General features: G+C 47.7%; 1 protein-coding gene across 1 annotated transcript in view; it reads right to left on the reverse strand.

The window, feature by feature from the left end:
* GSTCD (glutathione S-transferase C-terminal domain containing) overlaps nt 1–12678 on the reverse strand; it is a 991325-nt gene that overhangs the window by 335494 nt on the left and 643153 nt on the right. Inside the window, exon 7 of the mRNA XM_086962035.1 lies at nt 3629–3673. Within this exon, the coding sequence (XP_086818161.1) occupies nt 3629–3673 (45 nt within the window). The remainder of the gene's footprint in view (nt 1–3628; nt 3674–12678) is intronic.

Here is a 12678-nt window from a genome sequence, read left to right on the forward strand (position 1 = left end):
ATACTCTGGGCATCTGTCAAGGTGGTGAGCGATGCCAAAGCAGGGACTGCTCCGGCTAGGAATACGGAGAGAAGAGCAACGGGGGAGGTAGTGTTCCAAGGCTTTAATTGCTTGTGATGTATAGTCACCCTTACAAGGGTATAGGAATCACCATTAACAACCTTGGAAGAAAACTGATTGCCCTTGATTATCATACTCACCAGTTTTGTTTTCTCAGGGTCAATCTGGAGGAGGAGAAAAGAATGACCTGTTTCTGCCAGGTGCTTGCAGCAATCCCTACACAATCCTGGACTTTGGAAAAAAAAAAGTCCCTATTTCAGATTTCCCGCAATAAAACACCAGCAGAGGCTTCCTAAAGCGGGAGCTGGGGGTGAGTCATATCAATTATGCGGGAGGAAATGCAGGCAGCGCAGGCATGCCTCTATTCAAGTGCGTCTTGCAAGTCACTACAAAACTATGCATGGCAGGCAGTGGGTTGCCAGCAGTGCAAATGGCTGGGGGGGCTGCTAGTGGGTGCAGCATTGTGCAGCCCTTCTTTTCCACAGATCAGTGCTGGAGGAATATCAGTTGTTACAACACACGCATTTACCACACATGCAATAGTTTTTGAGATATTAAAGGAAAAACTAATTTGTATCTCTAGAAGGCGATCCTGAGATAAATCTAACTGCTGGTGAACAGTCAGGATTCCAGCCATTAGGCAGCACTGAGGTAACCAAGTCATTCCCTTGATTGCTTGAAGAGTTGTCAGAAAAAGGCCAGGTGTGAGTGAAAGTATGGGGCAGGATGAGGGTGAAAGAAATACGAGCAGGGAACGAAGAAGACACCTGTGTATACATTCGCATATAGAGTCATCACTCTCATACAGGAAGTCAAGATGCTGTTCACGATGAAAGTGGATGTAATCGCTGATGTCTGGTGAAAGAAGTTATTAGCTGAAGTAGCCAAATGTTATTTCACACACTCAAATCAAGTTATCAGACTGTAAGATATGAGTGGTAAAGTAGCCAGCGGCACCTGTGCACGGTTTAACGCAAGAGAGAAGTAATCAAACTGTAAAGTTTGCTTGTGCCCAGAAGCATCAGGGGCCAGTACAGTTGCCTTGCTGGAGTTTGTAATAAACAAAGGGATTTTTTGCACCCAAGAAAATTGTGTGTCCAAGTGTTTGTCGCCCAGCACTCCATGCCATATGCTCAGTCATGATGTCTTTGATCATCAGGCACATTATGAACAAATAGTAGAAAGAAGTTAGGCAAAGGGAAGGCACAGGGTTTCAGAATATACAGTGTGGAGACTGGCAGCCTAGTCACTATACACATATGGTACCACTGAAGGTTTAGAAGAGCTCCGTCGGCCTAGCGTATCACTGCTATTTATATGTGAAGCACCGGCATAGTGCCTAGACTGCCTGAAGCCAGATAGGAAAAGTGAGGGAAGAGAAATCCTGATTCTTGTAAGATAGGAAGGGGGAAGAAAGGAAAGCAGTTATTTGGTTTGTGCACTTGCATAGATAAGGTGAGTTAATGAGTTTGTACACTTATGTAACTGCCTTACTGTATCACAACTTGCAGGTGACAAGGAGCTCTGTATGTGATGGCAATAACTGACTATCAAACAAAGAGGTTCTCTGGGCAAATATGTGTTGCTTGACAATAAGGAGAGGAATATGGTGGAGGGTGCTGCACATGGTGGCAAAGACCGGTATATGATCAGTGCGCCTTCAGGCATGATGGCAAATAGTGGCGCATCGAACAGGAAGGTGTGTTCATGTTATGGCAAAGAATGCCAAATGGTTGCTGGTTGGGAATATGAAGGCATGGACTAGCAACTGATGGGGTCCGTAGGCATTGGATGGGAACACATGTATATGGTGTGGTGCCTGCCGGGACCACAATGTCAGTGACTGTCATGGGATGGTCTTACCTTGGCACATGATGGGAAAGACTGGGAAATTACAGGGGTGCCTGCACACATGGCAGCAAATAACGGCACTTTCCGAAAAAATGACTGATATTATTTTGCAATGAGCAATATTAGTGGACTTTCAAAAAATCGAAAATTGGTGTTGAGAGGCAAAATGTAATCAAAATTAAAGTGGGTATTTCGGAACAAAATGAATGTATTTTAACAAGCATCTGATTGGGGCAGTAAAGAGTGTGTCCGCTGAAACTGACAGACTGGTATCTTGGTGGCAAATGCGTGCATTTCTACTATAGTTGGACAACATTTGAGTCACAAATCATGCTGATTTGGGGGAAATTTATGCTGATATTATGACATCATTCCAGGCTGCCAAAGGTCACTTCATTTTTGCTGTGATTGCCTATTTCAATACTTACAGGCAAGCATTTCATAATATATAATGATTGCTTTTTATGGATATCATTTCACTATATATAGATGCTGCCTAAATTCACAGGCTATAAAACTGGCGAAACCCTTTTAGACATATCTGTTATATGAACCTGTATGATCTCTGGAAACTGAGATCCAGACTGACAAGTTATGTGTCTTATGTGATGTGTCTTATGTTATGTGTGCTGTGAAGTCTGGAATGGTCACATCTTTGTAACTACCCATTGTAAAGGCTGGCTCTTGCAAGCAGACTTTCAGTGACATGACAACCAATCACCTTGGAAGGGACAATACGGGAAAATTAAAGTTATTTGGAGACGCTAGACATATTATGTGACTAGGCTTGAACAGAAAAACAGGCTTTTTAGCAACCGTTTTGAAATGCTGTATAAAATGTACTGTTGGCCCAGGTTCGTTCAAACATGTTACTCCGAGCCCAGCGCCCCCAAAAGCTTGTTATGGGGGTCAGCCTTGCATAGTATGAAGAGCCCCTCTAAAGCAATTCTAGAATGCATGGCATTGTAGCTAATTACTTTGGAAAATTGTTATTAAACTACATGTCACATTTTTTCCAAAGACGGAATGGGGACATGCTAAAGTTGTTGTAATGCACAGCTCGAAAATTCCACGTGGTCTCAATAGCACCAGAACCTGTTTCGAAGATAAAACAAACTCCAGGGAAAGACAAAACACAGCGGCTCCAGCATCTGGTGTGGCTATATTAGTTGTCTCCATTAATAAATAAGGTAGACTTGCTTAACGTTCTTTAAATACATTTTGTAGCAGGAACACTGAAAAGCATGACACCAGTATAATACCCCCGCTGCCCCCTGGCTCTGCCTGCCGGATTAGAATGTCTCTATAGCCCCTTTTGGGGCGAACTGAGCTCGCTTATTGCAATTGGGAACTATGTAATTACACCATACCAGGCCTAGCGTTCAGCGTCTGCCACTAATGGACAACACGGAATGTGGAACAATGCAGTATAGGAAAGTAGATTTAAAAAAAAGCATGTGCTAACATACGGTAAAAACTCTGAGAGAAATGTAGTTACTGAACATGAAAAATATAAAGCAAAAGGTCGAATTAATTTCCTACAGGCCTAGTGTCTTAGATGTGCCATGATGTGGAAACCTCAGATTATAGAATAGTAAATAGTATAACATCGAGAAAAAAATCAAAGAAATGTAAAACATAAATGCGCCTTTAACTTTAAGGTAGCATGGAAGAAAAAATGGCTGCCACAAACTCTTGGCTTGAACTGAAGATTTACCTGACAAGATGGCAGTATGTGAGCAAGGACAAGCCCAACGTGGCCCTGCAAAAAGCAGAACAAGATTAAGTTAGAACCAAATAATTGACCCAAGCGAAAAGAAATGACAGTCCCAAACACTAACAATTTCGGAGTGTTTTGTAATAATAAACAGTCTTTTTGGTCTCTGGGTTTTATTCTGTTCACCCAATTTAAAGTACCGAAAACGTAGAACACTGAAAAGTGCTCGTACAAAAGTATAGAAATGAAACAGCACATGGTGGAGTGGTTCCACAGAAAATAAAATGCAATGTACTCAAATTCACGACAAACACAATGCTTTATTTTATAAAACAATTATTGCAATTGTTTTCCTTAGTGCAGACCCAGTACGAATTTGACTCCAGTCTCTTAAAAATAAATTATTTTGAAAATGCATTATCCTGCTGGTGTTGGTTTTTAGATGGGTAGGGTTTGGTGAAGGGATGGTGTCTGTGAAATGAAAGTGGCATGGAGGGTTATGGCGTGTGAGGGTTGTTTGCACATTCTTGCTGGCTTACAGTGGCTTCTTGATGGGTTGTGTCGGCAGCCAGAGATGGGCATGTCTTTGTTAGACCTGACATCCCTAGTATGATTTCCCTCAAACTTTTTTGCCGTCTCTCCTCCCATTTTGCTGAATACGTTTTTGTTGGTCTTAGGACTCTGCACATTTTACCACTACTAACCAGCTCATGGTGCCTATGTTCACTTCACTAAACATGATAAATTTGGCCTACACCCAGTTGGTACATTTAATTTACTTGAAGGCCCCTGGTAAAGTGGTACTACATGCACCCAGGACCTGTAAACTAAATGCTACGAGTGGGCCTACAGCACGTATCGTGCCACCCATTTAAGTTGCCTTTTTAGGTCGAGACAATAGCAGTGCGCATGTGCTGCAATAGGAAAACGACCTCTTGCAGCTGACCAGGACTTTTCACAAGCTCATGCTTGTGGCTTTTTTACCACCAATATTTCTATTGGTGTTTGCGTGCGTCTTCCTTAAAAGACAGCACGCAATTGGGTAAAAGGCGGGTGCATGTCCCGCCTTTCCCAAAAAATGTAACCGCCCACGGCCTAGGGCTTGCGGTTACGCGCAGAGTGGCATCCGTTTCCAATTATCGCGCCTGCGTCTCGCGTTCACGTTAATTAGAAACAAATTCTCCGGGAGGCAGAGAGGTTGGGCTTAAGCAGCCTGGGACCAGCGTGTCAGTCACCAGGCAATTCTATTCACATGCAGGCGCCGGTACGAGTAACAGCAGAGTACAGTAGACAGTGGAACTGCAGGGGATTATGTTCCACCCCTGCACACATCTTTGCCGGCTCTTTCACTGTGTTCAGTCAGAAGGGCACGCAGGTCTTCCTCTTCCACTCTCCTGGATTCACCTATTTCACTAGAGAGTAAGATATAGCATCTTTGCAGGTCATGATGACACTGTCCTCCTCCTCGGTACTTCCTCTTTCTGTCTCGCGGAGCCCCCAGAGTGCAGCCAGTTATGAAAATGCCACGTTAGACCAGAGAGAAGCATTTCCTGTGGCCAGAAAAGTAGTGGCCTGTGTGTTTTCGTCTGCGTTTACGAGCAGAGCGTAGGGGAACCTGATACGCGGCACTGGCGCTCGTCCCGAGGTCCGCCCGAGGGGGATCAATGACAGACGCACGGCGTGCCATATCCGGTCTGGTGTCGAGCTGGCTTGTTTTTCTACCGATGATGCTAAGGACATAAAGTGCAACATGCTCATAAAGGTCAGTAAAAACACGTCAAGGATAATTACAATACGAAAAACTTGTAAAATGCCATTTGTGCGTTAGTTGAAAAGAACTTGTAAAGAATAGCCAGTGAACAAACATAGCATTCAAAGAGAGCCTACACACAACAGAAGTGCCATCCATCCACATGTATCGAACCAAGAAAACACATAGTCTGTTGGAAGATTAATGATCATATAAAAGGCATGAACGAACATGCGAGTAGTTTACAAATGGAAACTGAAAAAATAAGTGTCCAAGGACATATATGATCAATGCATGAAAAGTATGTGCATGACACGACAAAAACATCCTTATAATATACATAATACTTATAATAAATTAAAGTGCAAAGATCGTTTTAAAACACATTAGTTCAATGGAAAAGAATCAAATAACTCAACCCGTTGAAAGAACAACTAAATAGACAGCCGAGTTCGGAACATTGATTTCAGACCGCTGGGTGTTCTCTGTAGAGAAGGTAGCTTACATAATCGTTCTAATATGCATTTTAAAAAAAATAAAGATGTGAGGTCGTTCTAGTGAATTTAGGAGGCGTTGCTGGGTGTTTCAGATATTTAACGTAATTTGAATAATTTCAGATAAGGCCAAGTTGAGCAAAATGATGTGAGAACAAGCATTGGCATAGCCAATAGATCTCGCCTCTGGGACCTTATAAGTGTTTAGTTATCCAGCACAACATCCTTGGTGCAACAATATCAACTGTGTCATAGCTAAACACTTATAAGTTCCCAAAGGCGAGACCTATTGGCTATGCCAATGCTTGTTAAACATGCCTTGGGCTTGTAATTGCAGCCTGTGTGCAGTTTTAAACTGCCATTTTGACCTGGCAAAACAACCTTTTTGACAGGCCTCAACCTTCCCTTTTGATACATATACATCACCTCTAAGGTAGGCCCTAAACAGCCATTACGGCAGGGTGCAGTATTTTTTAAAAGGTTGGACATGTACTTTTGAATTTTACATGTCCTGGTAGTAAAAATATAATGACCTTCACCTTGGATTTACTTTTTAAAGTGAAAAATTGTTCTTCCTTCACAAGCCTCACCTCACAATGAAAATTACTACAACTCCCAGAAACCAACAGACCGGTCACTGAACCATTCCACATTCTATGTGCCCAAAAACAACGAGCTAATTTGGTTCCATAGAAAGTTTTTTCTATTTGACATTCGTGTTTACCCAAGTTTCCACTAGTAGAAACGCTGATTAAATACAGTGCGGTGGTTGTTCAACTTGAACTTCTTTGTGGCTTCGCCCCCCACTTTTTTCCAAATAAAGAATCTTTATTGTTACACATTTTCGGAGAGATGAGAACAAACAGGATTTCCGGCATACAGAATGCTAGCACAGGTAACGGAGAAAGGGCATGTATTTGGCAACAATTCAGAGACTTGTGATCGTGTCCAAAGTATAACCCCGACTGGTGAGCGGGAGAAGGTCAGTACAACCAATTCTACTAGTATTTAACTCAGCTACAGTATAACTGCTGCGCACAAGATTGCTTAAGGTTACGAAGGGGCGGTTCGTGATCTTTAGCTGTCGGACTGTTTTGAAATAGTTGGCATTCAGTGCTCAGTGGTAATTGGATTTCTTGGTTGTAGGTTAGTGAAGATTCGAATAGGAATGATGTGGCCCTAAGATGGGAGCCCCTCTTTTCACAGACAAACGTGAGTGCTTTTTTCAATTGATTTTGATATAGGCCTGGTGCTTATACAACGTAGCATGACTATTGCACAAGTTACTTAATTGTGTAAAGATATATCTGTAAGAGACATTAGTTAGTGATAGATTCCTTACCTTAGAATATCCCAGGCGTCAGACTGGATCCGGAAAGTTTTCGACAGCAGTACCCCTGCGCATTGGTAGGCGTCGTCGTACAGCTCTGCGTACGCCGTTGGTGTTGTAGTTGCCGAGATGACGTCGCAGGAGCTACTTAGACACGCCCATGCACGCTGACGTCAGTTCTGTACACGACTTTCCACGCCAGGAACGCAGAGAGAGCCATGCAAGATACTGACTACTGATGGATTAAGACTAGGGCCCTAAAAGGGATGACCTTAACCCTAGAAATCAGTTTGCAGAACTGGGAGGATGAGTGGGGCGGTATGGAATCTATTACTAACTAATGTCTCTAATGTCTATCGTTACACAAGTAAGTAACTTGGGCATCTGAATGAGACACGCTAGTGATAGATTCCTTACCTTAGAATAGATACCCCAGCAATACCAACCCCGTTGGTGGGTCTGCGAACAAAGATCACACCAGAAAGTCACGGAGAACAGAACAGTCAAAAAAGCAGTCTCTCCGGACTTGTCTGTCAAGGCAATAATGCTTAGTAAAAGTGTGCAGCGAGGCCCACATGGCTGCCTGACAGATGTCTTGCAGGGGACACCACGTCCCAATGCAGTAGTAGCTGCTGTGCCCTGATAGAATGGGGCAACCCCACCGGAGGTTCCTTTTTAGCCAGAGAATAACAGGTTTTGATGCACAAGACGACCCAGGGTAGATAGTCCTCTTGTGTACAGCCCAACCTTTCTTAGCGCCCACATGTGAAGCGGCTCAAAAAGAGCACACATCAGAAAAGTAAGAACCAGATTCAAGTCCCACTGTGGCATCACAAACGGAATAGGAGGGAAAAGGTGAGTAATGCCTTTGAGAAATCTATTAACAACAGGGGAAAGAGAGGGCTGATCAGGGAGCCTGAGAAAGGCCGAGATTACAGAAATGTAGCCCTTAATAGTGCCCAGAGCAGAGCCCTGCCGGGCCAGAGAAAGAAGGAACAAATGGACCTCTGAAAAAGGGACAGAAAAGTGATCCACATTCTTTGCTGTGCACCATGCCTCAAATTTGTTCCACCTTCAGGCGTATACCGATTTAGTGGAGGAACGCCTGGCTGCCAGAATTACATCACAGACTTCAGGGGGCAAGTCAAATGGAATTAACTGTCGCCGCTCAATTTCCACGCATGTAGGTGGAGACTGGACAGGTTTGGGTGGAGGACAGTCCCCTGCTGCTGCGACAGAAGATCCTCCCGAAGAGGCAGTCGGATCGGGGGATCCATGCTCATACTGAGTAGCTCAGGATACCAAACTCTTCGAGCCCACTCCGGAGCCACAAGAATGACCTGGGCCCAGTCGCGCCTGATCTTCTTCAGCACTCTGGGTAGAAGTGGTATAGGCGGAAAGGCGTACAATAGACCGCAGCTCCACTCGCGATGAAAAGCGTCGCCGAGCGAGTGCCGCCTTAGAAATTCCAACGCGCAGAACAGCTGACATTGCGAGTTCTCTTCGGTGGTGAATAGATCTAACGAAGGCTCTCCCCACTGTCCAAAGAGACCATGCACCACCTCCGAGTGAAGAAGCCATTCGTGATCCATCAGGCACTGGTGGCTGAGTTCGTCCGCCCTGGCATTCAAAGAACCTACCAGACGTTGAACCGTCAACGAAATGCCTTGACGTTCCAGCCATGTCCAGAGGCGCAGAGCCTCCTGACATCGGGTCCACGACCCCACCCCACCTTGTTTGTTGCAATACCACATGGAGGTGGCGTTGTCTGTGAACACCTGCACCACCCTCCCCTTGACAGAGGGAAGGAATGCCTTCAGTGCAAGAAGGATCGCCCAAAGATCCAGAAGGTTGATATGGAGCCAATACTCTGCCGGAGACCAGGGGCCTCTGATCTCCGCATCTCCCATGTGACCTCCCCATCCCAGGAAGGACGCATCCGTCACAACTGTGTGCTCCGGTTGGGGAAGGGAGAGCGATTTGCCGCTGACCCAATACTGAGTCGTGAGCCACCACTGCAATTGTTGCACAGTGCCCTCCGAGATCTGGACGTAGTCGGACAGGTTCCTCTGATGCTGCGCCCACTGGAACTTCAGGTCCCACTGCAGAGCCCGCATAAGCCATCTGGCATGGTGTGTGAGCAGGATGCAGGAGGCCATGAGGCCCAGCAGCCTCAAGGTCGTCCTGACAGAAACCCAGGACAAGGGTTGAAAAATCGGAATCATAGCCCGAATGTCTCGGACGCGCTGTTCGGGAGGATAAAGCTGAAACTGCACCATGTCGAGAACTGCCCCAATGAAAAGGAGCTTCTGAAAGGGTATCAGGTGCGACTTCGGCACGTTGATTGAGAACCCCAGGAAATGCAGGAGGTCGGCCGTAGTCTGGAGGTGGGAGACGACTGTTTGGGGCGAGCCCGCCTTCAACAACCAGTCGTCCAGATAGGGGAAGACTGAAACCCCTGATCTGTGCAGATGAGCTGCGATCACCGCCATCACTTTCGTGAACACCTGAGGGGTGCTTGTAAAGCCAAAGTTGAGCACGGTGAACTGAAAATGCTCCTTCCCTACCATGAATCGCAGGTAACGTCGGTGGGCCAGCAGGACGGGGCTATGAACATAAGCGTCCTGCAGGTCCAACGCTACCATCCAGTCTTGCGGGTCGAGGGCAGACAAGACCTGAGCAAGAGTGAGCATCTTGAACTTCTTCCGGAAGAAGCGATTGACATTCCAAAGGTCTAAGATAGGACACAGGTCTGTGTTCTTCTTTGGAATCAAGAAGTAGTGGGAGTAGCAACCACAACCTACTTCTGGTGTCTGAACGTGCTCGATGGAGAAGAGCCAAGTGATCCACCGACATGCAGTGATATTGAGGTGGCATGGCTGGGGGTGTAGTCTCGAAGGGGAGGAAGTAGCCCCTTCCGAAAATCTGCAGAACCCACCTGTCCGATGTGATGGTGCGCCAGTGGTGGAGGTGATGGCGAATCCTGCCAACCACTGGCATCTGGTGGGCCTGAAACACCGGACGAGAAAGGTTTGGAGGCAGTGGCAGCAGGGGGGGGGGGTGGACTGACCTGCACGCTTACCCCGTGACCCACTTCTGCGGGTCCCACGTCGAGACTGTAGCTGCGCAGGCTTGTGGCTTTGAAACAAATGTGCTTGGGCGCCCCTTCCTTGCCCACGAAAGGAGCAAAAAGCAGAAGCTGAAGGAGTGCTTGTGGCCGAAAGGCCTAAGGAATTGGCAGTGGCCCGGGAGTCCTTAAAACGTTCCAAAGCGCAATCTGCCTTATCGCAGAATAGGTGAGTGCCATCAAAGCGCATGTCCATCAATGTATTCTGGACATCCCCAGAAAAGCCAGTGGTCCTCAGCCAGGCGTGGACGTAATGCCACTGTCGTGGAAATCCCCCTGCCCGGGGAGTCATCAGTGTCAAGACCAGAACGGATGGTGACCTTGGCCGCGGTTCTCCCCTCAGCAATAGCTTGGGAGAGTTTGGTCCGAGCCTCCTCCGGACACTGGGGCAGCACTTGCGCAACCATATCCCACACAGAATGAGAATAATGGTTCAAGAGACATGCAATGTTCACAAACCGCAGTCCTGAACTGGCGGAAGAAAGAATCTTCTTCCCAAACTGCTCCAGTTTCTTGGATTCCCTGTCCGGAGGTGCGGAAGGGAACACACTCGGGGACGCAGAGGCTTGCACAACCAAGCTCTCGGAGGTAGGGTGTTGGAAGAGGAAAACAAGATCGCCCGGGGCTGGGCGATGGCATCGGGCCACGTTCTTGTCCATAGGAGCCCCTGTGTTAGGCCTGGACCAGGTGCCCAAAAGAACGTCTGAGAGTGCATCATTAAAGGGCAGCTGAGGCTCCATAGAAGAAGACGCTGGCCGAAGCACCTCTGTCAGGAGGTTAGTCCTGACGGCCGCGGTAGGGAGATCGAGGTGGAGAGCCTCAACTACCCTACGCAACACCATAGAGTATGAACCACCCTCCTCCGTAGCCACAGTAGAAGTAGGCAGTGCGCCAGGTTCCGGAGCATAATCCTGTTCACCTGCATCCCCCGGATCCTCATCCCAGTCAGGGTCTAGCTTGCATTGAGCTGCGAGAGGGTCCTCAGACCCCTCCCAGTCCTCCGCGTCCTCCATAGACTGCTGAACAGGTGGAACATATGGAGGTGGGTGGACAAAGGGAAAGAAATTCCCAAACGGTGTCGGAATTGGCATCGGTCGACACCCTTCTGGCACCTGCTCCACGTCGGGGAGGAGGCTGGGGACGGCGTCGGCTGGGTGTGCGCTGATACCGGTGGCGGCACCGTCGATGTCGGTGGAGGTCGTACAGGGCCAGCCGACATGGACGGGGATCCATGTCTGGATCCATGGGGATCTCTTGGCTTCGAGACCGGAGTCGTTGACGACGTCAGGCCGGAGCCGGCGATGTTGAAGACCGAGGAACCCCAGCCGGGCCAGCGGGACCAGATGGTCCACAGACACGTGCCATGGGTGACAGGAACTCCTGCAGCTGGACTGGAGTCGCCGATGGACCAGGAAAGGGCGGGTAGGCCATCACCTACTGCAGAGGCTCCGCTGGAGCCGCTGGGGCGGCACCACCTGCACCCTCAGCTGTGTCACGCGACCGGCTAGGGGAAGGCGAAGAGCGACAGTGCTTCTTTGACTTCTTGTGCTTCGCCTTACCTGACTCCGAGTGCGAAGACTTCGACTGGTGGTGATGGCTCTGCAGCCGGTCCCTCGACCTCCCACGGGACCCGGACCCGGAACGGCGAAGAGCTGAGTCCCGGGCCTCTAGCCACTTTCGGGACCGCTCCCGGCAACGTTTTTGGAGCCATGGCCCGGCAGTGGGGGCACGACTCAGAGTCGTGGTCGCGCCCCAGGCAGTAGAGACACTCACGGTGTGGGTCCATCACCGACATTGTGCGGGGACAGGCCGCGCAAGACTTAAAACCTGAAAACCCTATGTACCTGGAGTATAAGTACTCAAAAAACAGAGACAAAAGTCCCCCAAAAACTCAGTCAAAAAGTGACTGGGGGTACCGCTCTCTCTGGATCTGCGCTTGCTGGCGCCGAAAAAGAAAGAACGGACGTCAGGGCGCGTGGGCGCATCTCAGTAGCTCCAGCGATGTCATCTCGGCGACTACGACGCCAACGACGTAGGCGGAGCCGTACGATGACGCCTACCGACGCGCAGGGGTACTGCTGACGAAAACTTTACGGATCCAGTCTGACACCTGGGGATATTCTAAGGTAAGGAATCTATCACTAATGTGTCTCTTTCAGATAAATTTGTTCAATGTAGGTGTCTGCCGTTTTCCAAATTAGTGGAGAACTAATCTTTGGTCCAGCTAAGACAACGAAGATAACAAAGGTAACTTAGAGTGGATGAATGGATGATACTGTATGGATAGTTGATAGTAGAATGTTTGGTTATTTTTTTTTTTACAAATTTTTCTCATATATGTTTTTTCCT

This window comes from Lissotriton vulgaris, chromosome 3_1 (assembly GCF_964263255.1).
Source record: "Lissotriton vulgaris chromosome 3_1, aLisVul1.2, whole genome shotgun sequence".
Lineage (NCBI taxonomy): Eukaryota > Metazoa > Chordata > Amphibia > Caudata > Salamandridae > Lissotriton > Lissotriton vulgaris.